The 27,384-nt window shown below is 46.6% G+C and overlaps 1 protein-coding gene across 1 annotated transcript; it reads right to left on the bottom strand.

Moving 5' to 3' along the window:
• Positions 1-238: 238 nt before the first annotated feature.
• On the bottom strand, positions 239-27,325 carry SRD5A1 (steroid 5 alpha-reductase 1). The gene is made up of 5 exons (XM_027125297.1): positions 26,901-27,325; positions 14,066-14,232; positions 10,721-10,822; positions 8,871-9,021; positions 239-2,178 (listed from the first exon to the last, which is right to left on the bottom strand). The coding sequence occupies exons 1-5, from the start codon at positions 27,179-27,181 to the stop codon at positions 2,112-2,114; spliced, it is 768 nt and encodes a 255-aa protein (XP_026981098.1). The 5' UTR covers positions 27,182-27,325; the 3' UTR covers positions 239-2,111.
• Positions 27,326-27,384: the final 59 nt, after the last annotated feature.

The raw sequence follows: 27,384 nt of genomic DNA, 5'->3' as shown, positions 1-27,384 counted from the left end.
CTAACACAACATTGTAAAGCAATTATACTCCAATAAAGATGTTAAAAAAATGAAATAAATGAAAATATCCTTAGCAGAAATGCACAAGATTTATACGAAGAATGTCACACAGCTCTACTGAGAGATAGAAGAGAATATTTAGCACTATGAAATATTAATATGGGTGGGAAAGAGATTTCAGGGCTGTCTGAACTTCTAGCGTGAAGAATTGTCCACACAGAAGGGTAACAAAACAACCGAACTTTTACCAGTAATTTTATTAATCTCCTTAATTATTATAACTAACACAATAACAAACTGTCATAATCTGCTAGTTACAGTTTTTAGCAAAGGGAAGACAGGCAGACAACATAGAACAAGATTTCGTCCTGTCAATCATCCACCCAGCACATGACAGTGAAGTAGCAACCATTCATCAAATCCCCACTTAACCCAAACTTTTGGTCACTCAAATAAAAAAGAAGCACCAACAGAATTAAAAGTCACAGTGAGCATCTCTAGCTCTCAGACAAGCATCGTTCTGGCCAGGTACACCTTCCAGAGCCCAGGGGCCCAGATCCATCAAGACTTGCTCAGATTTCTGAGTTTTCTGGAGGAGATCCTAAATATTTATTGTTTTATGGTTTCAAGTAATTATTCAGTCAGAAAAAGGGCCAACGTTTATTTGATCATAACATTTCCCCACAAAAGCATTCCATTTTTAGTTAAAAATGAAGCACGGCCACATCAGGAAAAGCTTTCCGTGTCATTCTAAAACCCTAAGGGACTCTAAAAACCACTAACACCAAGAACACAGTTTCTACATGAAACCTCATGGGGAGGGAGCCCCTGGTTGGGAAGGTGAGCCGGGAGAAGGGGGGAGGGAACTGGTGGGGTGCCCAGGGGCCCCGGGGTGCCGGGGGCAGGAGGGCCTGCTCCCTGCTCAAAGGTGGCAGTCGGTCGGAGAACATACAGGACGCAACGTCAGGCATGTCCCGGAGGCCTCTGCCACCCAGCATCGTTAGAGATAGTTAAGTGAAAACGGACTCTCTCCACTTAACACCTTGCTCGGTTCCCACCCCTGCAAATGCGGGAGCAATAGAGGTAGTGCTGTCCCAGGTGAGGAGGGGTCCGTACCATGTGTTCATTGGATTTTCACAGAGCGGGCAAGAGACTCAGTAGGTAGCCTTCCAGTGGGGAGATTTCTTTCACATATCTGGCAATAAGTAGTACATTTTATTACTGTCATTCATCTCCGTGGAGGTTTTGAGTGCATCTAAAATAAGAAATTCTGCTTCAAATTATAGTTTTGCAATATTGAGAGGTATTTAAAAAGAAAAAGTGCCTTTAAAAAATGTTAATTCTACCTAGAAGGAGGAAGAAAAATCATCCCAAGCCAGAGACTCCTAACGGCTCATGGCGAGTGACCCGAGATGGGAAGGCTGCCCCGCAGCACCTTCGTGCTCCCAGCTGAGGGCCTCCAGGAAGTAAGTCCCTTTCGTGGGGGACACAGCAGCTTGCTCCTTAGGAATGCCCCCAGTGCCCTGTCCTGCCAGTGAAGCCACCTGGTGGTCCAGGCTGGAGCAGGTGCCAGAGGCCTTTTTGCATCGGCCTCCGCTGGGCCTCTCCTCTCTACGCCCAGCTTCTCTGCCTGCCCAACACCCAACAGTGAGAGGCTGTGGTGGGTGTACTCTGTGGGGACCCGGGCCTCTCCGACCTAGGGGGATGAGAGGGACATGAAGACAGAAAACACCTCCATAGGGGGAGGGGACAACATCACCTTTGACCTTAAACCCATTGCTGTAGGGAGTTGTGCAAGGGGTAGAGAATGTTTTGGTCCAAAGAGGCAGACAAATGAGAGGAGGGTCAAGCTGCAATTAGAGGTCCAGATCCGTGACCCGGTATGCAGCGTCATACTTCCAGCTGCCATTTCAGTTTGATTAGACTGTTATTAGGTAGCTTACACATTGGCTACTGTTATTAGCTAGTTTACTCATTTACACAATCCTAGAGCAAATCTTGAAAAAGGTGAAGTAGCAGAAACATTACACAGACACACATTCATTTATATCATCCTGAGAGAAACATGATCGAAAAGCTTCAAGTTGAAGGTAACCCCATTGACAACGAACTTAAAACAAAAATGGAATCATAATTTTTCTGAATTTGGGATAGTCTTCAAATTTCTCATGGTACCACCTGAAATAAGACAAAAAATACATTAAAAATTAATTTTCTCACTGAAACATTTAACAGTTGCTAACAAAATGGACAATATTTCTCATCATAAAGGGATACTGAGCTTTTTAAAAGTAGTAATAAAAATTCTGGCATCTCAGACACATAGCTTGACTTTGTCTGTATCATGAATGAACATATCAGACGGTACAGCACGATTCACGAAGATGTGACTCATATAATTCACCTTTATATTGGCAGGGAAAACTACAGGCATGTGATAAACACGCAGATCAGGATACCGGGGCGCCATCTTTGCAGATCTTGGGAAGCAGGCTGACTGGGGGAGGGGAGAGGAACCGAGTAGCTGTATCCTGAGTATCTCTTAGTTACCCCAAGAGTTTTCTCCAGTTCCCAGAAGAGAACTACTGCTCCAGACCCAGGGTCTGTGGCAGGGGCACGCAGCTAAATGCCAGGTGACTCTCAAACAAACCTAGGAACACGTGACACGGGTCGTTCATAATTCGGCCCTGCACTCAAACAGGTATTTTCAGTTTTGATACAAATTAAATCAACAAAGGCACGCTCATTCGTTGTGGGGTAATAGCCCGTTGGGAAGGGTGGCAGCTAAGTGGGTGGAGTAAAAGATTAAAAATAATTTGACAAAATGGAGAAATAGGCAGAAAAAGCCTTTCCATAAGTACAAAAGAGTGCTAAACAGACTAAAAACAACGATGAAAAATAATTAGCTATTGTAGAGAACAAACGTATGGACACCAAGGGGGGGGAAATGGCGGGGGCGTGGGGGTGGGATGAATTGGGAGGTTGGGATCGACATATACACACTAATATGTATAAAATGGATAACTAATAAGAACCTGCTGTATAAATAAATAAATAAAATTAAATCAAAAAAAAAATTAGCTAATTTGTTAAGACGGCAGAAACGTATGAAAACAACAACCTGAAAGTGAGTCAACAAAATCCTGTCGATTTTAGATCAACTAAACACTGTCATCCACAACTACAGAATTACAACATAGCAGATGCCATGGTGCTCTCATGTGCTGTTCTGTGTTCCCCAAAAGACACAGGATGAGAAACACCCACAGAAGCTGGTCACTGGGCCTCAGATCAAGCAGCACCTCCCCTGACATAAGGCCACAGTAACAACGGACTTTTCCAGATCAGTGATGTGTGTGGAGACAAGCAGGGCTACGGGCAGCAGAGGTGCCAAGAATGTGTACAGTCCACATATTTACTCATGTCAGCCTGCACTATGGTCTGAATGTGACCCCCGCAAAAGTCATGTGAAGGCCCTAACGCCCGAGGCAATGATAGTATTAGGAGGTGAGGCCTTTGGGAGGCGAAGAGGTCATGAAGGTGGAGCCTCAAGGATGGAATTACTGCCTTGATTAAAGAGGCCCCCCGGCTCTTTCTGTCCTTGAGGTTACAGCGAGAAAGCAACCCAGAAGAGGGCCTTTCCCAGAACTGCCTGTACTGGCACCCATATCTCCAATTTCCAACCTCCAGAACGCTGAGAAATAATCGTTTGTTGTTTTGTTTTTTTCTTTTTTCCACGCGGGCCTCTCACTGTTGTGGCCTCTCCCGTTGTGGAGCACAGGCTCCGGACGCACAGGCTCAGCGGCCATGGCTCACGGGCCCAGCCACTCCGCGGCATGTGGGATCTTCCCGGACCGGGGCACGAACCCGCGTCCCCTGCATCGGCAGGCGGACTCTCAAGCACTGCGCCACCAGGGAAGCCCTCGTTTGTTGTTTATAAGGCCCTGGGTTATGGCACGTTTGTGACAGCAGCCTGAACAGACTAAGACAGCCCGCTCGGGATCCAGGACACAGACCCGGCAGCCAGTTCCGAAGAGCCTCCCATGGGGCAGCAGTGTGGACAGCATGCTAGGAGAGCAGGAGGCAAGCCCCTGTCCTGAAACTGCCCGGGGACCTGGGACACCGGCCTCAGATGGGCAAGAGTGAAGGCGGCGGCCCAAAGACAGCAAGAACAGGACAGGCGCTCCCGCCCACGCCCTCGGGACGGCTCCAGGCGCTGTGCAGCCACCCAGGAAACTTCTCATTTGTTTGAACACTGAGACCACAAACCCACCTCAAGAAAACATACTTTAAAGGACTTCCCCGGTGGTCCAGTGGTTAGGACTCTGTGCTTCCACTGCAGGGGGCATGGGTTTGATCCCTGGTCAGGGAACTAATAAGATCCCACATGCCACGCAGCCAAAAAGAAAAAAGTACTTTAAGTATGTGCGTATGTATAGATAATTTTAAAAGGACACGCGGCATATTTCTATTACTTTTCTCATTCATTTTGCTACCCTTAGAACCAAAGTTTATGTGACACTGACCAGGGCTGGATACGAATTTTTTGTCTTGATTTTATTACTGTGGAGACTGAACTAACATCTCATTGCCTTTCTGTTGAACGCAAAATAATCCCTAACCGTTTGTGCGTTTCGGGCTCAGAAACAGCTTTGTGTTTGTGAACACAGGGACGGGCCACTGACAGCTGAGTAAACACTTTCCGAGCATTCACAAATCACGGTTATGCACCCACGTCTCATGAAACAGGCTGTGACAAGATGGCAGCATGTCATATTCACATCGGTCTTTTAAAAAAATAAATAATTGTGTCATCAACGAGTGTCTTGAAGACTCATTGTGTTCATTTTTAAAAATGACATTAAAGTTAACAGATAAGCATGCAACAGAGTCTGCCCTCAAAGACTGTGCTTGAGGCCGGCCCCAACCTCCAGTGCCCGGGTGTGAATGAGCACACGTCTGAGCTCATTCTCAAACAGCTGTGAAATCAGGTGCAGCCACACCCTGGCCCCATCCAACAAGCATGGCTGCTGGAGGCTGGCAGGGAAGAAAACGGTGAGAAAACGTGCCCCCCTTAACCATTCCTTGAAATGTGGCCCTCGAACCTGAATATCTGTTAGCTACTCGGAACAGGTGACCCTAAGTTTCTGATCTACAGATCTAATTATCAATATAACAATCATTTATGGATTTAAACACTTCACATCTAGCTGTTACAGAAAGAAGTTCATTGTAATAAAGTATGGCTTTAGGAACATTGTCAGTAAGTCAAATATAGTGCAAGGACTAGTCCCAGGGATTGTTTCCTTTTGGAAGCAATTTATCTGATGGTTTCATTAGTTGGGTTGACTGGATTTAAAAAAAAAAAAAAAAACAAAGATAGGCTTAATTTTGTCCTCAGCTTGTAAATCTAACATTTCTGAACATACTTCCCCTAAACCGAATTAATTGTTCAGCAGTTAAAGTTGCTTTCACACTGACATCAATTTAAACAGCAAATGAACGAAAAAGAGCCCTTTCAACCCGTGAATCTGCAAAGAACACCTTTGGGTTTTCTTTACAGAGACTTTCATTTGGAAAATAGGATTATTTTCTATTTCTATCTGTGTCACACTGCAGCACTGAGAGGGATTTTCCTGTGCCCTGTTTTCATTTGAGAAAACATCTTTACAACTGACCTAGTGTGCTCTTGTTCAATCTTCCTCTGTTCCACTTTCTTAAAATGTCAGGATTATCTCTTTTGCTTTTATTATTAGAAACCAATCAATATTCACTTTTTAATATCTAATATAACAAATGGACAGGAATAGCATCTCCCCCATGGCCATGAGAAGGTGGTCTTAGGCCCCTGCACTGGGCTGTGTGGGGTAGGTGCTGGTGCTGAGGTGGGGGAGGAGGGGGAGGGGAAGAGGGAGGGGAAGAAGGGGGAGGGAGAGAGGGAAGGGGGAGGGAAGGAGAGAGGAAGGGGAGAAGAAAGGGGGAGGGGAGGGAAGGGGAAAGGGAGAAGAAGGGGAAGGGGAGGGAAGGAGAGGGGGAGGGGAGAAGGGAGGGGGAGGGGAGGGAAGGGGAGGGAAGAAAAGGGGAAGGGGAGAAGAAAGGGGGAGGGGGAGGGAAGGGGGAGGGGAGGAAAGGGGAAGGGGAGAAGAAAGGGGGAGGGGGAGGGAAGGAGAGGGGAGGGGAGAAGGGAGGGGGAGGGAGATGGGGACACAAAGGGGAGGGGGAGGTGAAGGAAGAGGAGAAGGGGGGGAGGGGGGGGGGGGGGGGGGGGAGGGGGGGGGGGTGGGGGTGGGGAAGATAGTTTGCAGTTGTTGTCACTGCTGTTACATGAACCTAGTTTTGCTTTATTCATTTTCTAGGACGTTGTTAGATACTTTTATTCTAAAGTGATAATAACATATTATTTCAGCCAGGCCTGCTGAGAGTATGAATCTTTCTGGTTCTGAGAAAAGTGTTTCATAGGCATGAGATCTGGGGAAATCATCTAGCAGAGGAGAAAACTGAGGACCTCAGGCTCAATGCCTTTGCTTACAGCCCCATGGACTGTAAATCCTGGAAGGGCTGGTGTGCTGGTTTCTCAGGGCTGCTATAACGAAGAGCCACAAACCCAGGGCTTGAAACAACGGCATTTATGCCGGGCGGCCAGAAGCCTGCAGTCCGGGTGTGGTAGGGCCACTGCTCTTTCCCAGGCTCCAAGGGAGGGTCTTTCTGAAACAGGAGCGAAAGAGGCAGGGCACAACCTTTGAAAGAATGACACAGCCCGAGGACGTGACATAAACGGATTAGAACCAAATGGGTCCAAGATGGCGGACAAGTCGACTTTTTCCACTAGACCTTGAGCCTCGGTATCAGCAAGCTCACGTTAGCACGCTAAATGACACACCCGCAGGCGCCATGACAGTTCCAGGACAGGCCATAGCGATCAAAAAGTGGGCGGTGGCCCAATTCCTGGAAATCCCCGCCCCTTCCTGAAACAACTGGAACACTCCTCCCCCTCATTAGCCTATGAAATTACCCGCTCCCATACCCTGGTGCCTCTCTCACCTTCTGAGATGGCCCACACTCTGTCTGTGGAGTGTGTTTCTCTCTACATAAATCCACTTCTTACCCATCACTTTGTCTCTCACTGAATTCTTTCTGCCATGAGACATCAAGAATCTGAGCTTCATTTAAGTCCTGAAACCCGGTGTGTGATCTCAGCTGGAAGACTGTGGGTTTTGGCCGGGTTCGAGTCCCGGCCGGCGTGGGTTTAAGTCCCAGTCTGAGGTGTACGGTTTCACTTCCAGCCTTTCCCAGCTTCCGGCAGCCTCTGGGGTTCCTCGGTTTGTGGCTGCATCACTGCCACACTCTTGGCCCTCAGCTTCCCTCTGTGTCTGTCTGCACGCAGCCGTCGCTTCTTTTGCGTGCATGTCTGTGTCCAAGCGTCTCCTCTTCGTAAGGACACCAGTCCTACTGGACTAGGGCCTGACTCCAGGGTGACCTCATCTGAACTAAGCCCGTCTACACGGACTCTGTTCCTGGGGTTAGGACTCAATCCAACCCTAGACGGCGAATCATTCCTGAACGTTTGTGTGTCTGAGCCACTTCTGACGCTGTAACCCCTTTCCTGAGCCCTCGCTGGTATGGGCTTCCTTCCCACCCCTGTCTTCACAGCAGCTCCGGGATACACACGGGACCTGGCTTTGTGGCCCTGCTCCCCTCACTGGCAGGAGGGAAGCTCAACAACTCACCAGCGCAGGGGGTACTTCAAAGAACAGAGGTGCTGCTCTCAGGATCTCAATAACTCTCACGCTTTTGCTGTAATGTCTTCAACTATTAGCTAAACAGATATTTTTAGCTCTTCCTTACTACCTCCGATAATAATCCTCTGTGTCTTCAAATACATGGTGAGCCTGGGAAATAAACCCGGGACTTCTGACTCTAAGAAGTCTGTGTTTCCCACTGCACCGAGATATCATCTATTCTTCTGCTGGCCTTCCAGCTCTGTCCTGTTCCCCAAAGAGATGGCAAAGTCCGTGAAGCAGGACAATGATATACATTTTTGGATGCCTCTGTGTCAGCAGCCCTGGAGGTCAGGATGGAATGTTTCCGAGTGCATGAAGCCAGGGAAGCAGAGCAGCGTCCCCTCGAGCTCAGAGGACACGAGCTGTCCATGTGGGCACTGGGGAACGAGCCGCGCCAAACTTCCAGCATTGCTGCGGCATCAGGGGACTGTCCCGGTGCTCAGATGGTCTGCGAGCTCTCCAGTCTCAGCGAGACGTGACTTCCACCCTGTCTGAGCCTGAGCCTCAGTTTCCCCACCTGTTAGATGGGGAAGATGCCCTGCAAGCTCACTTCAGCTTTAACATACTTTGTTTTCTATACTGTTGGTCAAATGGATCACAGACCCTTTTGGGGATCTGATAAAGGCCTCACACTCTGGAAAACAATGTGACCTCGAGGTGTGGTATCCCAGGAGTCCATCAGGGACCCTGCACAGTGGGATGCCCTTGTGGGAAGGGGCTCTGCCAGGGCCAGACACTGATGCTTCCAACTGCAGCCGCCCGAGGGCCTGCTGCCCGGTCAGTGTCCCCTGTTATCATTGGCGAGTCCACGTCAGACCCTGAATCCCCCTGCCTGACATTCAACTTGACCACCGAGTCCAGCAGCAGACATTCAAAGAGGCTCAGAGCAGGGTGGAGCAAATGATGTACCTGACGATTACAGCTGGGCTATACTTCAGACATTTGCGTGGTTCCATGCTCGTTTAGCTAAAGCCTGGTTTAAACTGGGATTTGGCAAATTGATACGAACATTTCAAAAATCTAACCTGCAAATTGCTCTACCAAGGTCGGAGGACAAATTAGAAATGCTAAAAGCATTTTCAAACATACTGGTGATGCTGCTGAGCCCTGGTGAGCAGGACACAGAAGGTGAACACAGCAAAAGCCCAGCCTTGGATGGACCAGCTGGCGAGGGCGAAGCCACACCACTCGACGACCTCTCCGAAGTAGTTGGCCGCAGTGATGTATTCAAACAAGCCCCCTAGAAGAAAACAGAGACCCAGCAGTGCGTTTACTATGAAACAGTGCCTAATGAAATCCTGACTTAAGAGATACCAGTGGATACGTCCTCGGAGAACACACAAATCAACTCTGGGGAAATACAACCTTTACAGAATTTTCATCAATCAGACACATCTAACATGACCGGTTTTACTATTTCATATCACAACTTCTGGTAGGAAGTACATGCCTGTATCAATACCTATCTGTTTGTCTGACTATAAAATGCTACGGTTTTAACACACTTCAATATATCACCTCCCCGGTTAATGAATCACGCTGATAAAACTTAAACAAGGATGGGGAACACAGACTAACAGTAATGAACCAACTTGATAAAATGGACCTAAGGGACCCCTACACAAAGAGCTGGAGAAAATACAGATTTTCAAGGACAGACTCATTCATTCACTCCTCACATCTTCACAGATGCATCAAGTCTACATGACAGGCCAGACCTTTCTCGAAGCACGTGGGGTGCTGTGTGGACCAGACCCCTCCCCCAACATCTGGGCCATTACACCCCAGGGAGGGGGGGGCACCCAAGGGGCAGAGCAGGGCGCGGGGGCCTGGAAGTCATCGGGCCGGAGAGCAGAGCTGCACACTCCAAGGGTAACCCCAGGGCCACGGTTTAAGTCATTCGAGCTTTACAGGGTTTTTTGGTCATTTGTTCTGCTGTTGTTCCTGTATGGTTTCCAGGAAGGTAAGCTGAAGGATTCCAAACTAAGTGCTGCTGTGTGCTTCTCACGTTCACTCTAGTTGTAGTCTTACCTACTGATATTTAAAGAAAATTTTCAGAAGCTCTGTTGTTTTCCAGCTTGTATCTATGTTGTCCTTTTTAGAGTATATTGCTCCTTTGCTCATAATTTCAATCCCTTCTTTATTTTTTAAATATTTAAGTATTCACTTTACAACTTGTGTCTATGAACTCTAAGATCTGAGCTCACTCACGTTCACGAAGCTCTTGTTCATGGTGCCCTTTTCCTCATGGGCTCTACAACTTTTGACTGCGGCCCTTATTCTGTGGCGTGTGGTCCGCTGGGCTCTCGGAGGCCTGAGTTGAAGGCAGGTTCCCTGGGGATCTGGGCTTGCGTTGGCCACAGGCATGAGCGCACCGCCCCCAGGAATACATGGATCCTAATTCACAGCTGGACGTTTCTCAGACCAGGCGAGTGGCACGAATTTGGGCCACAAAACCAGCACGAGGGTCAGCTAGTGGTTAAACCCAGATGCACTCTGGACTCTAGCACTCACTTAGATTTTGCCCTCTGATGATTACTTGCTTTCTTGATACCACACTGACACATTTAAAGTTTTCACCCAATATTTTAAATTGTCTTCGGAGGGAGGGTCAGTCGAGCTATCGATTCTATTCTGTGGCTAGAAATGAAGTATCGGACACCCCTTGTAGACCACAAATTCCTACTAATCTCTCTTTCCAAACACAGATATAACTAGAGCTTCCTTTTTGCTTAATAAGCGTCCCGTTAGTCAGAATTGCTGCTTCTATCATTTTAACAAAACAGTCATCAGTCACTGTTACGAACAATAATGGTGACTCACACTGAAAACCTGCAGCTAAAACATACTGCACTTTAGTTACGAGATCTGGCAAAACTAAAACAGCAAAGCATCGTTCAATAAGATTTTAGAATAAATTCCCCATCTTCGGTACATACCCCTTGGTATTTTATATCCAGTCTCCCCTGGTTTCCTGAGGTTCCTCAGGACATGGTCTGAATGAATGTTTATCAGCAGACCTAACAACCACAAGACAAAACCTAAAGAAAATGAGATATAAAGAAAATAAAATATTCAAGAGTATTACGGTTGATAAACTACAAAGTTTACAAACCCAAGCCTGAATGAAGGGTATTATTGGTATAACACATTAGCCATGACGGATAGCAAAAATCATTGTATATAATAAATACTGTGCTTTATTGAGGAAGATGACTTAGAAGCACTGCTCTAGGCCTGCTAGATAGGGCTTTGCTTTTCTAATAATACTATTAAATTATCTAAACTATTTAAGATAGCTTGACCGGATGGCCACAATCTATGTTTGTAGGATGACTGGTATGATCAGAAATTTGACTTATGACTAAGGCACAAGGCTCTTTTCTAGGAAGAGGTATTACCATTGTCAGTGGGTCAGCCCACAACGTTTATTTGTCCTCTCAAACACTGTCTGAAGCACGATGCCCCCTCTGGCCCCTCTGTTTCGCAGAAGAGGAGACGGGAAATCCCAGCGCGTGCCTTACCATGACTGGTTGCATTCAGGCCCCTTGAGGGGCAGTGCGGAGGAGCTAACCTCTGGTCCTCTTCTCTTCTTTCTCCATAACCTCATTTGAACAATTTAACGCACATCCACGGCCTCCCCCACCCGACTTCCTGCTTATTCATCAGTCGGTGTTCCTGGGTCTGTTCGTCCACCTCATCTCCCCCAACTAAATCTTCAACTGCCAGCCGCCCAGCTCTGCGTAGGTACTCCACAGCATCTGAACATTTTCTCTCCAGTTCTCCAAAGCCTTCAGAGGTTTCTCATCACTTAAAGGAGACTTATCAGTATCATACCAATTAATTCCAACAAGAAAAGGCAAAATGTCAAAATAGTGCTTGATAAAAGGAATAACTTGATTTCATAAAAAGAGTTAATTTGATTATTCTGAGATACTTAAAACATTGCGAAAGGTCAATGGTGCTTCATGGTGGCATTCAATTCAATTTCAAGGGAACGTACACTTGGAGTAACATTATTAGTTACCCCCGTGGCATTAAATAGTTTTCCACAGTTAGAACAGGGACATATGAATCATGTTCAGGTCTACAGTAAGACCTGCAAGATTTCTTCCTATTGATTTCACTAGACAGCTTCCTTTCTAAACAGTTTGTACCAAATTGTCTCATACGTTTTGTGAGTCACTTATTGGATCCATCAATTTATGGCTGACTCGCTACCTTGTTTGAATTTCAGTATGTCCCTTCTAGGTGATTTGGCCCCCAATGTGATGCTCCAGAAAGCATCACGTTCTCAAAATTCCATGCTTCCTTTATTTGTCTTCTAAGAGACAAGCTCCCTCTATTGCCTAGATTCGTAGGAAAACTAATATTTGTGCTTATCTGAACTAAACATTTAATTCCATGGTTAGGGATCTTAAAATCTCTGTATAAATTCTTTTAGCTTAACCACTCTTACTTCTCTGGGAAACTTTTTGTTAGGATTTTATTACTATTGATACTTGCTTAACCTTTTCATAATAACTATTGTAAGTATAATTAATTATGTGATTTCTAAAATTATTCATGTAATTACAAAATCTATAAACTTTATGAAATGAATATGAAAAAAGCAACCCAGTTTGTTTCTCAGTTGGCATATTTCCTCATTTTCAATTACTTCTGTTCAATCATAGAGAAGTCAAGAAGTCTGTATACAATTTATTGATGTCTTAAATTTTAGACCAATTTCAAAGGCACCTGCAGGTAACATGGTCTATCTATAGAGCTCCTTTAAATGACACTGAAATTCACAGACCAAAGAATTCTTTTGTTTTGTTGTTCATCAAAAGTTCAAACAATTCATCATAAAAACGATTCCCATGAAAATCTCAAATAAACATTTAAAACCTTTATCTTTTAGTTAATCCCCTTTCTCTGTCCCTCATTGCCTTTTGTGGGCCAGTGTGATGAGCTGGTTTAAACCACCACTCTGCTATTACTCGATTTAGATCTGGGGCCAGCTGCTTAACCATATGACCTTTCTTTCTCCTGTGAAAAGGACCTAACTTTTGCCCTTTTCTGAACCTCGGACAGGCAGAAGCATGGGTACAGCTCCTGGCAGATGGCCAAGCCTGTTCTGTCTCCTTCTGAGAGTTGGGGCAGAAGATAATCAGACAGTCAGGGAGCAGATAAATCAAGATGATATTTGGGGGCAGGGTGCAAACAAAACAATTTAGTCTGGTGTTTCATGGAGGCACAGACTTGTGGAGCTAGAAAAGGCTCTTGAAAATTTTCGCATTCGTCCGCCCTCTGATAGATGAGGAAGCAGATCCCTTGTTGTCACAGTTCTCAGGTTCGATGAGGACTCTGCCCTGGGAGCAAAATTTTAATTCACAGAAAAAAATATGACCGAGAAATGTGAAACTGCTTCGTCAACAACAAAGTACTACTCAAATGTTCGTTTTCTCTATTATGACAAATTCATACACATGGAGAAAAAGCCAGATGAAACGTAAGGTCACTTTATGTACTTTAGGGTGAAGGGCTCTGGGGCAGTTTGAGAATTTGATGGACCAACTGCAGATTCTTAGCATGCTACCTTGGGGGTAAGCTATACCTGAATGTGCTAGAATGTCTAAATGTTAGGAGGGTAAACATATAGAAGAAACTTCCTTACAAACAAGAGCTCCCAAATTACGTAGTTTTAACATCCTTGCAAATATTTTTGATGGCTAATGTTCTATCATCATTTTTGTTCAGAACTTGTAAGGTTATAATTAGAACTTGAAAATGTACATTACATTCATTGATAAAAATTTTAAAAAAATTCAAAAACCTCACAAACCTCAAAGTTTAAAGTCAGTATAACCATAAAAGTCTAATTACCTTGTTGGAAGATGACCCAGTCTGACTTTCTCTCGCTTTCCGGAAGAAAGCGTAGGAGGTTTAACCACTGTCTTAGATTACACAGTCAACTAGTGCCCAAATGAACTCACTCTCCGTCCACTGCTCACTCTGCTGGAACCGGTTGCTATTTTTAGGCTCACCTTAAGAACAGGTATTTGTGCTTTCAGTGCTTGAGTGGGCAAGGGTGACGGGCACCTGCGTCATCTCCTGCTACTGATGCGGCGCTGGGACAGCCTGACCCTCCCTCCCGCCAGTGCTTGGTCCCCTGCTAGGTCATGGACCTATGCAGACTCTCTGTTCTCTCAAGAAGTGTGCGCTTTCTCACTGGACACTACTGGAAGGTGAGCACCGAAGTTATGATTAGGAGGATGGAGGGCATCACTAAGGACACTCACCTGTTAGAAATCGGGGGTCAGTGAGCCAGTTGTCAGCATACACCGCATACTGGCTCAAGTATCTGCTCTGCAAGTAGCCATTATAGGTGCAGAACATGAATGCCAGGATAAAGGTGTACAATGGCATGGGCTTTCCTCCTCGGATCAGAAATGGGAAAATCAAGGCCCTTCGGAAAAAAGAAACATATATATATATATATATATATTTTTTTTTTTTTTTTTAAGAAAAGCAACAACGATAAAGAATCTAATTTCTGCAATTCTACTTTAAGTGTCTTGGGTTTTTAATCCTGCTTGTTGTACAAAAGTCATTCTTAGTAATACTTGCCCGGAGTACCACATCTGTTAAAAGCAGCATTTCTAGTTAAAGAATTAACCGTGTTTCAATAATGGACACCACTGTGCACAAACTCAGGATTCCAACTGTACAGAATGCGAAACAGACACACCGAATGAGAGAGACTGAAGGCTTCAAGAGACTCTCAAAATTCCCACCATCCTAGAACCAGTAACTCGTTCCAGTCTGAGCACTACGCGTTGGGGACCACCATCACGTTGTCCATCACCATCACAGTGGCTCTCATTCCCTGAGTGTCCATCACAGCAAGGCCTCCCAGCTACCTGCACAGGAGATAGCGTTACGCACATCTGACAGAGGACAAGATTAAGACTCAGAGTGGTTAAGTGATCTGCTCAAGGCCACAGGGCTAGAGAGTGGCTGAGTTTCAGTGTAAACCTGGGCAATTTGACATCACGTTCTTTGGTTATATCACGCTGGTGTAGGGGCACATTACTAAAAATTTAAAGAGGGAAAATACAAGGACAAGAAACGTGAAATGTATGAAGAAAACAGGATGCAAAATTTTATTCTGTGTTTGAATGTTCTCTTTAGAATCAGTGTGTAATACATTTAAAAAAGGGGCATCACTATGTAACCTACAGCACTTAAGAGGATAATAAGAAACTATTTTCAACAGCTTTATGTCAATACATTTGACGTGGATGAAATAGACAAAATTCTTAAAAGACAAAGGTGACCAAAACTGACCCAAGAAGAAAGTGACAACTTGAATCCCTCTGTCGGTGAAAGGAATTGTTGTACACAAGTTCTGTATCCAGATTGTGGCCATGCTACACAACTTAATCCAATCACCAAAATTGATCAAACTATAGACTCAAAATGAGTGAATTTTATTTATGTAAATTATAGCTTAAAACAAGGAAAAATGTAAACACTTATTGTTTCCATTTTGGCCATCTACTCTAGAGTAAAAACGTTAATTGATTGTTAATAGTAATAGTAATAGCATGAGAATAGTACTATAATGTTGGCTATACATCCTCAAGGGATTCTCTCCCCAACAGTCTCACTCAGCATCTTGGGAGAACTTTCACACGAATCACAAGCAGCCTTCAAGGTTCTCATCTTGTTCATGACACGTCCCCCAAAGAAGACCTTATTCAAATTTAGGGCAAAGTATCCCTTTGGTTATGACATCATCAGTGAAGTAGAGATTTACCTGGAAACTATAGTGTTGAAAAGCCCCTCAAAAAGAACAGGGAATCTCAACCATTTCTCTCTGCCTTGGGAAAACATGGTTCCTATCTGGCAGACAGTTGGTACAGTGGGCTGGCACTGGGGATGCAGGTTAACTGCGAACACTCACACTGCAAGATCAGGACTTGGTCTTGATTGGGGGTAAGTGTGCGTGTCTCGGACCGGCACAGGCTCCCTTAAAAACAGGCAGGGATTCTGACGTGTTGTGATTGGGCACTGTTGTCAAGGTGCCTTTCTGCCTCTCCCTGTTTCTCAGCCAGGGTAGGGGCCCTTGTGTGAGACCCAGAGAAAACGGTAGATGGCAGAATACAAAATGGTTCTCACCCTGTCCCTGAGTGCCCAGACTTCAGAAGTACCAGGAGTGAGCAGCCTCATTTCCACAGTCAGCGTAGGGGATTCTCTAGCCGTGGGAAAGTAGAAAGGGGACAGTATGGTGAGAAAGTTAGGAAAAATCTCCTCGGGGAGTTATGGTCTCAAGGAAATTTCCAGGAGGCAAATCGCAGGACTGAACTGAGAAAGTGTTAGAATTCCAAGTTTGGAGAAACACGGAAAAAAAAGAAGAGAGAGCAGGATATAAGACTTGTGGTAGACGCAGGGGTTGGACTTGGTTTAGAAAGATGCCTGTTAAAATGTAGAATGCTCCGTTCCTGAAAGACTGGGACTGTTGACCTGAATGGAACATGCCGAGTTCAACACAGGCTAATAGAAACGCAGGGTCAGAGAGTGGAGGGAAAAACAGTAAGCTTGGAATAGGAAAAACAGGTACTAAAAAATGGTGGGAGGCAACCTTCTAGGCTAGATGTCACAAATTTCTAGATTATAGATGTATAAAATGTTGTAGAAGCAACTCTTGAGGAAACATTCTGCAAAGGTGGTAGACGTTTCTGTACAGCAAACTTTTGATGGATTTCTCCCAATCTGGTTTCAAGTTCAGGGCTGAATTCTGAACTGGCAAACATTGGCTGGCACACTGTAAAGGTGAAACCCAAACCTCTCTTTTGTTTTGCCTTCACAAATGCTCCTCATCTGTCACTAATGTTCTATGCCTGTGATATCAAAACGTGAGTCTGGATCAGGTGTCAGCAAACACAGCCCCTGGGACAAATCCTGTCCACCACCACTGTGTTTTACAGTCTGTGAGCTAAGAATGCTTTTTACATTTTTAAATATTGGGAATAGGGGAATCAAAAGAATATTTCATGACGCGTGAAAATTATATGAAATTCAAATCTCAGTGTCCATAAATGAAGCAGTACTGGAACGTGAGCATGGTCCTCTGTTTACACGTTGTCTGCACGGAGTTCAGTAGCTGTGGCAGAAACTGTACATGACCATCTTATCGCTTTGCACTGCTGCTTGGTGTGCTTGCTGCCCATCACCGTGATGCAGTGACCTGAGTACCAAGCACAGCACTGGGCTGTGTATGACCAGTGCATACCCATCCTGTCAGAACAAGAAAAGTTGATGGCTCTTCGTGCTTTGAAGGTACAGTGGAGTGTGGGCTATTTTGTTACTGCATCAGAGGGCAAAGCATTCTTTGGGATGCAATGCCACTACCAGGCTGAGCCGTCATCACAATGTCCCCAACTCCCAGGAAAGCAACGATCAAAAAAATCAGAGAGTTTAAAACAGCACCCCATGACAGTATTTCTTTACAAAAGAAATGAAAATGAGGCTACGGACCCCCAGGAAGCTACCAAGCAGTTCATTTTGTTAGCCAAACAAGGAAAACCATATGCCAATGGTGAGGCAATTAATTGCAGCAGCCAAAGAAACATGTCCAGGGAATATAAACTTGTACATTATTATTAGTCTTTTGGGGAGAACAGCACTTGAGGAGTTAGGATACCAGGAGTGACGTCTATAGTTAAAAAGCGAGGCAGGGGGCTTCCCTGGTGGCACAGTGGTTGAGAGTCCGCCTGCCGATGCAGGGGACACAGGTTCGTGCCCCGGTCCGGGAAGATCCCACATGCCGCGGAGTGGCTGGGCCCGTGAGCCATGGCCGCTGAGCCTGCGTGTCCGGAGCCTGTGCTCCGCAACGGGAGAGGCTGCAACAATGAGAGGCCCGCGTACCGAAAAAAAAAAGCGAGGCAGAAGATGCAGCATGTGAGCATCCTTGGCTCTTGCTGTGTCCACGGAACTGGATGCTATCGCTCAGCTGTTCATTCTAGGGTTCAGTGCCGAGGCTGGAGCGACTGCAGGCTCAGGCTCTCTAAACAGTCTGCGTGGAACAGCTAAAGGTGAGGATACTTCCAAAGAGGTTGAGGAAACACTAGTTCAGTACAGCCTAAAGGGGAATCAGCTAGGATGTTATTACTCATGGTGGTAAAAATGTGTGGGACAGACACACAGATAAATTACAAATTTACAAAGCTTGTGAAAACGTAAGGTGTTTAAAGCTATCTCCTATACCATCAGGTACTCGGCAAAACAAACAAAATCTATTGTGTGTGACTGAATCAACAGTGTCAACAGTGCATGTGACATTCCCTCCATGGACCTGACCACTATTTAGAGCTCAAGACAAATTTTCTCATTGAGAAAAATTGCTCTCAACCACTACTATTGAGGTTTTTTTTTAATTAATTAATTTATTTTTGGCTGCGTTGGGTCTTTGTTGCTGCGCGTGGGCTTCTCCTTGCGGTGGCTTCTCTTATTGTGGAGCACGGGCTCTAGGCATGTGGGCTTCAGTAGTTGTGGCTTGCGGGCTCTACAGTGCAGGCTCAGTAGTTGTGGTGCAGGGGCTTAGCTGCTCCGTGGCACATAGGATCCTCCCGGACCAGGGCTCGAACCCGTGTCCCCTGCATTGGCAGGCAGATTCTTAACCACTGTGCCACTGGGGAAGCCCACTATTACTGAGTTTTAAAGGGTTTGGAAATTAGCTTTTGCTGCAGGTTCAATTCACCTTCTTAGTGAATCCACCTAAAACTGTAGGACAAAAATCACTCAGGTGCAAAATTTACACTGTGTTAGTTATTTCAATGACAACTGACACTGTTTGAATCACAAGTCATGTCAGACTGCTCTATATATTCATACTTTCCGTGCTGTTAAAATTAAAAGCAGCAGCAAGATCTACTTTCTCACATCAATGTGCAGTGGACAATTTCTAAGCCCAGACTAGTTCTAGCAGTGCTTCTCGAACTTTGGTTTCCATACTTCAAAATCCACTTAGCTGTGTAATCGAGGGGCTGCCACCTGATATTCAATCTCAAGATATTAATCTACAATGTCATGACCCACTAAAAGGCAGATATCAAGAGAGAAGAATGCAATAGAATTTCATGGGACTTCCTTGGTGACTCAGTGGTTAAGAATCCGCCTGCCAATGCAGGGGACACGGGTTCGGGCCCTGGTCCGGGAAGATCCCACATGCCATGGAGCAACTAAGCCCGTGCGCCACAACTACTGAGCCTGCGCTCTAGAGCCTGCGAGCCACGACTACTGAGCCTGCACTCTAGAGTCTGCGAGCCACAACTACTGAGCCTGCGTGCCACAACTACTGAAGCCCACATGCCTAGAGCCTGTGCTCCACAACAAGAGAAGCCACCGCAATGAGAAGCCCGTGCACCGCAACGAAGAGTAGCCCCCACTCGCCGCAACTAGAGAAAGCCCGCGCACAGCAACGAAGACCCAACGCAGCCATAAATAAATAAATACATTTATAGAATAAAGTTTAAAAAAATTTCACAAAAGGGTTTCAAGCCAGGGTTGTGTTAAATTGCAATCATAAACTTGTGGACTGATACGAATATTTGGCAGGACATACATGCGCGAAAGGACATTTTCAAAGATAAAATGTCATCGCGGTAAGAGGTAGACACAAGAGATTTTCATAAGAAGGTGCCCTAACCCTGATGTCCAATTAAGTTACATGTTATTCCCCAACAAAAAAAAGAACCCCGTTCTTCTCATTACACCTGTATTACCAAAATTGCACTAAGGTATCATATTTCAAATTTTGTCAATACAACTTTTGTGAAATTTTTTCTCTTTTGTTATAAATTCCTACACCATGTACTTTATTTTGTCCTTTGGCCCAGAAAGCTTAACATATGCACTATCTGGCCCTTTCCCAAAAAGTTCACAGCTCTTGGTCTAGATTAAAACAGGAGATCTAACCTAGAACCATCACTTTGATTTTCTTAGAAAACACTCCTGCCTGCGGCCCCAGCATTTGGACTTGGGCAGCCGCTGCGTCCCGGGGCTCACTGTGGCTTGGTGGCTGGCAGGGACTGCGCACCTGTGTCCTGTTACCTGACCAGGCAGGAGAGGTGCACTGACTTCTGCTCCTATGCATGCCCTGGAGGGAACTTGGGGAAGACAGTCATAAAGAACCTGGGGAGAGGATTTACCTCTCTTTGGTCTCACGTGAATGTCAGTAAAGGGGCAAGGACTGGAAACAGGGCCTTATAATGGTTGACACAGGCCTCTTCCGTTGCTCTCTGCTCTCTGCCCTTGGAGGGGACAGCAGTGACCCTGATGTCTACAGGCCTGGCCATAAAAACCATCGAAGTCAGAACAAGCTATGCTGAGCAATGCCACCTATGCCTGCAGACCTCTAGAACTGCCTCTGAGGACATGCCGGCCAGGGTCTTCAGGGGCCAGATGTCCAAATGCAACATGCCTTCCAGAGGGGAGTGCTCTGCCCCCTCTTGGCATCTTTTCGATTATTTTTCTCTTTTTGGGTTATTCCCTTTAGCTTTACATCTTTTCCTCGGAAATCCAGGCAGCTGTTGTCAGCAGTGTTTTCCTTTGACTTGGGCCATTTAGGAACCAGAATGGGACCAAGGAGTGGTGGCTTCTGGGCTTGGCTTTCATCTGAGCCTTCATCCAGACTTTGGAGGGGCAAGAGCAGCTCAGGGATTGCCGTGGACCCAGCCGCCTATCAGGGCGAAGGATCCAGGCTCAGACAGTAAGGAAGGCAGGCACACCTGCTGGATGGACACAGCACCAGTCATGCGCCAGGGTCTGGGACCCAGGCCACCTTGGTTACAACAGATACTCGTCTTCAAAAGCTCTTCTCAGACACTGCCTCACCCTCACACTCACCTATGGGAAATGAATACCACCCCTCTTTAAAATAACGGCATTAAGTCAGAGGTTGAAAATTCCTTAAAATAGAAATAATCTTTTGAGAAACTATGAAGCACTTGGGCTTAAAAGTATTTTATTTATGGTTTCCCTGGTGGCGCAGTGGTTGAGAGTCCGCCTGCCGATGCAGGGGATACGGGTTTGTGCCCCGGTCCGGGAAGATCCCATATGCCGTGGAGCGGCTGGGCTGCTGAGCCATGGCCGCTGAGCCTGCGCGTCCGGAGCCTGCGCGTCCGGAGCCTGTGCTCCTGGAGCCTGTGCTCCTCAACGGGAGAGGCCACAACAGTGAGAGGCCTGCGTATCGCAAATAAATAAATAAATAAAGCCACAAATTCCACTTATTAAAAAAAAAAAAGTATTTTATTTAGGTACTGGGTTATAAAGCCATTTCCTTTTCTGAATACACAGTAGCCAGGTCCCAAGGAGCTAGGAAGGAATTCTGTTTCCTACATCATCAGAAGCAGATATGGGATTGAATTTGACACTTTGTTCTTCATTGTGTTACAGTTTCCTTATTTTATTTTCTTTCTGTTCCATGTAAAGAAAGAATATGTACTTTCCATAAAATTGTTTTTTTGTTTTTTTTTTTTTGCGGTACGCGGGGCCTCTCACTGCCGTGGCCTCTCCTGTTGCGGAGCACAGGCTCCGGACGCGCAGGCTCAGCGGCCATGGCTCACAGGCCCAGCCGCTCCGCGGCCTGTGGGATCCTCCCGGACCGGGGCACAAACCCGCGTCCCCTACATCGGCAGGCGGACTCTCAACCACTGCGCCACCAGGGAAGCCCAATCATCAAATTGTTTTTAATTACCCAGGGAAACTTACAAAAGTTTGTGTTTGTAGGACCATCAGGAATGCAGGGAATATTTGACGACTGGATGAACCAAAAGCCCTGAGATGCCGGAAACTCCGCGGGGCTTTGATGCTCAGGGCAGTCTGCCACCTGTTTACTTTTTGGGTGAGTTTCCATGCTTAGAAAGCATAAAGGTGCTTTTCGTAGTTCCTGATAAAAATGTTCCCAATAATTCCTAATCCTATACAACATACCTTTTTTTTAAAAAAAAATACTTTCAGAACTGTTACTATTTACCCTATTTAATAGATCAGGACCCAGAGGCTCAGAGGAATACGGTGCCCTGGGTGATGGAGAGAGACAGTAGGCTAAGAAGAGGCAGGCTCCGAGGCAATGACCCAGGTGTGCCATCCAACACATCGCAAGGTGGTGGCGAGAAACAGGACCAAGCAGGGCTGGCTCTGTCTATTCACTCTGTGGCACACTGGTCTTTAAAAGTCATCCTTAATAAGTATTTCTACTAGGCCAGTATAATACTTATGTTAAGTGACAAAAGTGGGATATAAGGTTTTATGCGTGTTTATACGTGTTATCTTTACTGCTTAGAAAAAAAAGTGATCAAAAACTTATTAAAGACAGTGAAGGAGATGGGAAAGAGATATGCCAAAATATCGTCAGTGTTATCTCTGGGTGATGGAACTATAGGTGGTTTTTATCTTCTTCCTTCAATTCCTCCACATTTTCTAAGTTTTGTACAGGAGCATGTACCTCAGTTGTAGGTTCTTTTGCATGCAATATGCACACATGTATTTTAAGTCCTGGAACCTAATACATTCAGAACAGACCTGATGAGTGAGAGGGAGAAATTTGATTTCTTGGGCTGAAGACTTGCAATTGCTTATTGGAAAAGGCTCAGAGAGAATCAGGCAAAATTAATAAAGCAAACCAAAAATTTTTCCTTAAATTTTTTCCTGAATTTTAAGGAAACAAGAAAGTATCCTATTAGCACCCATGAAGGAAAATGGATTACAGAAAAGAACAAAGTCCCCAGAGCTAGCCCGCATTTCTACTCTCACTGCAAAGTAGCGCCCAGAGACCCAAGCTTCTCATCCTCCCAAGCAGCTCTCACGTGGTTTCTTGAACCACTCAAGCCAGTAGGGTTAATGCCTACACAAAACCCAAGTTAACTGGCAAATAACCACTGCGCCCATCTGCTGGAAAGACTCAAGTGAAAGCATTCCTTTCAAAGGTCAACATGCCGGCAACCATGTGGAATGACAATTCTCTAATGGTTGAAAGTTAAGATTTCAATTTTTGGGCTCCCAGACACAAGCTCCATGACTGCTTAATTTGCATAGTGAAGTATAAGAATTCTCTCTTCAAATGTTTTCCCAATAAACTGCAATAACAACACTGCAGTTTTCTTGCAACGAGAAATAACGCAATCACTCAGCAAATGATTTGACTCTGGAAATGGAAGCAGTTGGACATCATCTCCTAGGACAGCCTATAATGTCGCCCACCCAAGTTTGGGAACACTAAGTAACCAACTTGGTGATCTGGCAGTAATTTAGGTAATGGTAGATTTAACCATTTTTAAATGTTTAAAACTGAGAGTGGTTGTTGATTTTAATATTTGACTGTATTACTTTTTTCTCAACAATTTGACATCGTTGAAATCTACAGCACTTCCTACATTTGGATGAGTTCCCTTTGCTTTTCTTTCCCTGGAGTGATTAAACTGCAGTAAAGCTACATACTTAAATAAGCACTTTGCTCTTTCAACGCAAGGTCACAGACACAATTAATACTTTACTTTCTGTCATTCTATACTTTGACATAAAAATTTTCCTCTTCTCAAATTATTTGAATCCACAAGGCAAGGGCCAAGGATTTGGTGTGCCCTTCACCCTCTCCAGTCCTCTGCTGTGTTTTAATGTTATACATGCTTTATGACACAGTTAAAAGAGAGGCTGGGCCAGGCTCTCCCCAGACCATTAACAGGCCCCAGCTGGAGGAATGATGAACCTGAAGTAGGTGAGGGGCTTTGAGGCATTGCAGTCAAGGATGACAACAGAATCAAGATCCCACAAGGTCACAGATCTGGTTGAGCACAGACCTTGGGGTGGGTGTTTGAAAGTCTGCACACTTGGGAGGTGGGTGTTTGGCACCCTTCCTCTGTGGCCTCAGGGTGACTGGGGCCCCAGCGGTAAATAAACAGCTCAGCGCTCAAGTGGGATTTTGGTTTATAACTACAGTTAAACAGAGGAGCTGTTAAGAAATAATCAGTGACTGACTCACTCACTCACTGCTGAAGGGAAAGGGAAAATCTGTGACACAGGTCCTGGGTTCGGGTCATATCGAATCCCTGCTTGGCTGGACAGAAAGCAGCAGAACACGAGGTGAGACGGGGTTGAGGCAGCCACACCTGGGCTTCTCACAAATGCAGAGCAGCTCTGAGTTGACTTGAGAACAGGCAACGGCCCATTTCCGGCATACACTTGCCTCAGGTGAGCAGGCGAGAGGTCGGATACGCTCCACACACACGAAACCAAGGGCGGTGTGAGAAGATGCGGTGGTGCCCTTGGGAACTCAGAAGCCCGTGACCAACAGGAGGTGACCTCAGTGCAGACAGGATGCAAAGGCCACAGGCCGCTGGCGGGACAACCATGTGGTTTGCCATAGATTAAAAAATCCTTCCTACGGGGACTTCCCTGGTGGTCCAGTGGTTAAGACTCCACGCTTCCACTGCAGGGGGCATGGGTGCGATCCCTGGTCAGGGAACTAAGATCCCACATGTCACACAGTGCGGCCAAAAAGTTAAAATAAAAAAAAGTTACTACAAACATCCTTCACCGTCCTTGGGGGAGCTGGTCAGGGCCCTGGTGTGTACTGTCCCACAGTTGTCCCCTCTTGCCCTCCTAGGCAGGCCTTCCCTCCCATCCCTGGCTCTTGTGCCCCAAAGATCCTGTTGATTCTCCAGAGTCTGTCCTGTATTCATTGACTCAAGAGAACATTCCAACTCTGTACGCCCAACGGTGAGTAGAATGCCAAACACATCAAACAATCCGTAGTCAGTGTGTGCCGAATGAAGAGCTAAAACACACAGGCAAACACTCCTTCTCACAGACCGTGGGAAGCCTCCTTCCGGCTCCAGTCCTCAAGAGGCTCCAGCTCCCCTAGGCGGGGCCCCGCCTCCCTCCCGTGTCAGCCCACGTCTTAGCACAGGGCCTCGGCACACGTCTGCCAAGTTCTGGAAGTTGCTGCCCAGTCGGTCTCATGTCTCCCAAGCATGTCCCATGGTTTGTGTTTCTCCCGCCACTAGCCTGACTCAGGCTTGGATTCACCTGTCTGCCTTCTTACTGTCTTGTCTGGCCTACAGAGTCCTGACAAATGAGGGGCTGAAGAAACAGCTTCTGGGTCAAGGAGTTCAGTGGTTTGGAACAAGCGCTCAATGTGGTTTGCACTTCCGTTCTCGTCCAAGAGCTCACCGACTTAGGTCAAATGACCGTTTAATAAATTAGTTGCTTGGGTAGAATGGAAGATGTTTATCTTTTCTATTTGGAAAAACTTAAATGCCCCCAAACCACATGGGCTATGTGTATAGTAACATGAACGACTTGGGGAAAAAAAAATAGCCCAGCAGTTTAAAAAACTACACGTGACCCGTCCAATCCTTTGGAGCAGAGTTTTTGAAACCACTGGTCTAGAAACCGAGGAGGGGAGCAGGGTGTTAGTCCCGGCAATCGCTCATCCAACAAGCTTGGATAAAACACCTGAACTCTGGGGCTCTGTGGCCTCATCTGTGTGAAAGGATCTATTCCAGTTCTATCTGTAGAAGCGACTTCGGCCCTCCGGGAGGCCGCATCCAGTCTCCCACTAGAGTGAGCCCCGATGCAATTACACATGACACCTTACATCAAAAAGCTTCAACTCCAGGCTTTCAGACAAAGCTCTGTAAAGTGCTCCCTTCACATCTTTCCAATGCCTTCAATGTCTTCAGATTTTTTTCTTGGCACTGGAAGCTGGCTGCAGCGTGCACAAATGTCACGCAGAGTGTGTATGCGGATACGCCCATTTGCATGGTGATATAAAGTGGTGTTATTTGTCACCATTGAGCATTCAGATTTCCCAGAACCTCACAAGCATTTTATGGAATTGCCTTTAGTATCTAATATGCATGCCAATCCCACTGGTGGGTAGCTGGTACCATGGCTATGCCAATTTCATTGATGGGGCAATCTGCTGCAGAGCAGCTTAATAACTTACCTCACCAGTCACCAGTGATGCGGTTGAGATAACACCTAGCAGTCTGACTCGAGAGCTTGCTTTTAGTTGTGACAGAAACAGACAGACACAGGTTCTGGCATATTTATGGAGAAATGTATGTAGTCATGAGAATTCTATTGATATGCAAATTGCAGTAATGCTCAATCACATTACAGAACCTCCATGAGTCTGGTAACAACTTTGCTTACTGGAATTCTCTAGGAGTGTCAGAAACAGGGCACCCAGAAAGCCTTGTGGAACGCTGACTCTGCCCACTTCCCGTGCCTGCTTAAAAGCAGGTGGGGACACAGCTGTGCCAGGGGCTCAAGAGAGGCTTAGAGACACCCACACTTCTTTCCCGTCCCACTTTATGAAGCGGGCGTAGTGGGGTGGGACCCACGATCACCGAGGTCAAGTAACCTGCCCACGTTCACAGAGCAGCTGAGCCCAGGTCTCTCACATGCAGGGAACACCCTTTTTAACTTGGCAGCCTTTTGAAGTCTGAATACACATTTTCAAATTCTGATTTTAAACTTTTGTCCAGCCATTTGGTTTAGCGGTGTAAAAGCCAAAACCTAAGAGCTGGAGAAAGTCCCAACTTATTACGAGACCTGAACAGTTCAGACACAGCCACTGAGCATTCTTCACAAAACGAAACACTTGGAAGTCAGTGTAAAGACCTCATGTGTGTTTAAGGTTATTTCTTGGAAAGCCACTTCCACAGTCGCGGGGGCCCTTGCATAATGTGGAGGTGAAAGTCTCTGAGCGTGATCCATTCAAGCCCATACAGTCCGTACATCGTAAAGGGCAAGTCACAAGGAGTTTGAGGAAACCAGGCTCCCAAGTTGCAGGTGACCATTTGGCTGGAGGAAAAGAGCTCCTCCACCCACAGCAAAGAGCCCAAAGTGGAACTAGAAAAGTAGAAAGAGGATGCTGGGAGAAGAAGCAGAGGCGCAAGGAGAGGGCGCCAGGCCCTGCTACACAGGTGGAGGGAGCCAGCCTGGGGTGGCAGGGAGGGGACAGGGCACCAGGGGTGGCAGGGAGAGGGCAGGGCACCAGAAGTGGCAGGGAGAAGGGAGCGCACCAGGGGTGGCAGGGAGAGGCGCGGGGCCGCCCGCCCTCACCTTTGCGCGTAGTGGACGAGGAACATGGTCAGGAGGATGCAGTTGGGCCAGCGGTTGAGGCGCTCGGCGGGCGCGCAGGCGCACGCGAGGAGCGGCACCGCCAGCGAGGGCAGCTCCTGCACCGCCCAAGCGGCCCGCGCCGGCAGCCGAAATGCGGTGCGCGGCGACGCGTAGCGCCCGTAGGGCGAGCCCACCAGCTTCAGCAGCACGTAGCACAGGAAGCCCAGGGCGCACTCCAGGTAGGCGAGCGCGTCCAGCAGGAACCGCTCGGCCAGCTCCATTGTGGGGGACAGCAGGCGTGCTCCATGGCCCGGCAGCCGCGACGCGCCACATATAGGGCGGCGGCGGGGGCGGCGGGAGGCGCGGTTACCTGAGGTCGGGGCCCGCTGTCAAAATCCGGGGCCGCGATCCACGCCGCCCTGGCGGCCAGGAAGCAGTGGGTACGCTGACCCCGCCTGTTTCACCATTACAAGGGGCGCGCCGC

Source organism: Aethalodelphis obliquidens, unplaced genomic scaffold, assembly GCF_003676395.1.
Source record: "Aethalodelphis obliquidens isolate GAN/ISIS:26980383/991018 unplaced genomic scaffold, ASM367639v1 scaffold29, whole genome shotgun sequence".
Classification (NCBI taxonomy): domain Eukaryota; kingdom Metazoa; phylum Chordata; class Mammalia; order Artiodactyla; family Delphinidae; genus Aethalodelphis; species Aethalodelphis obliquidens.
The sequence above is the reverse complement of the archived record's forward strand: the minus strand, read 5'-3'. Positions and strand labels throughout refer to the sequence as shown.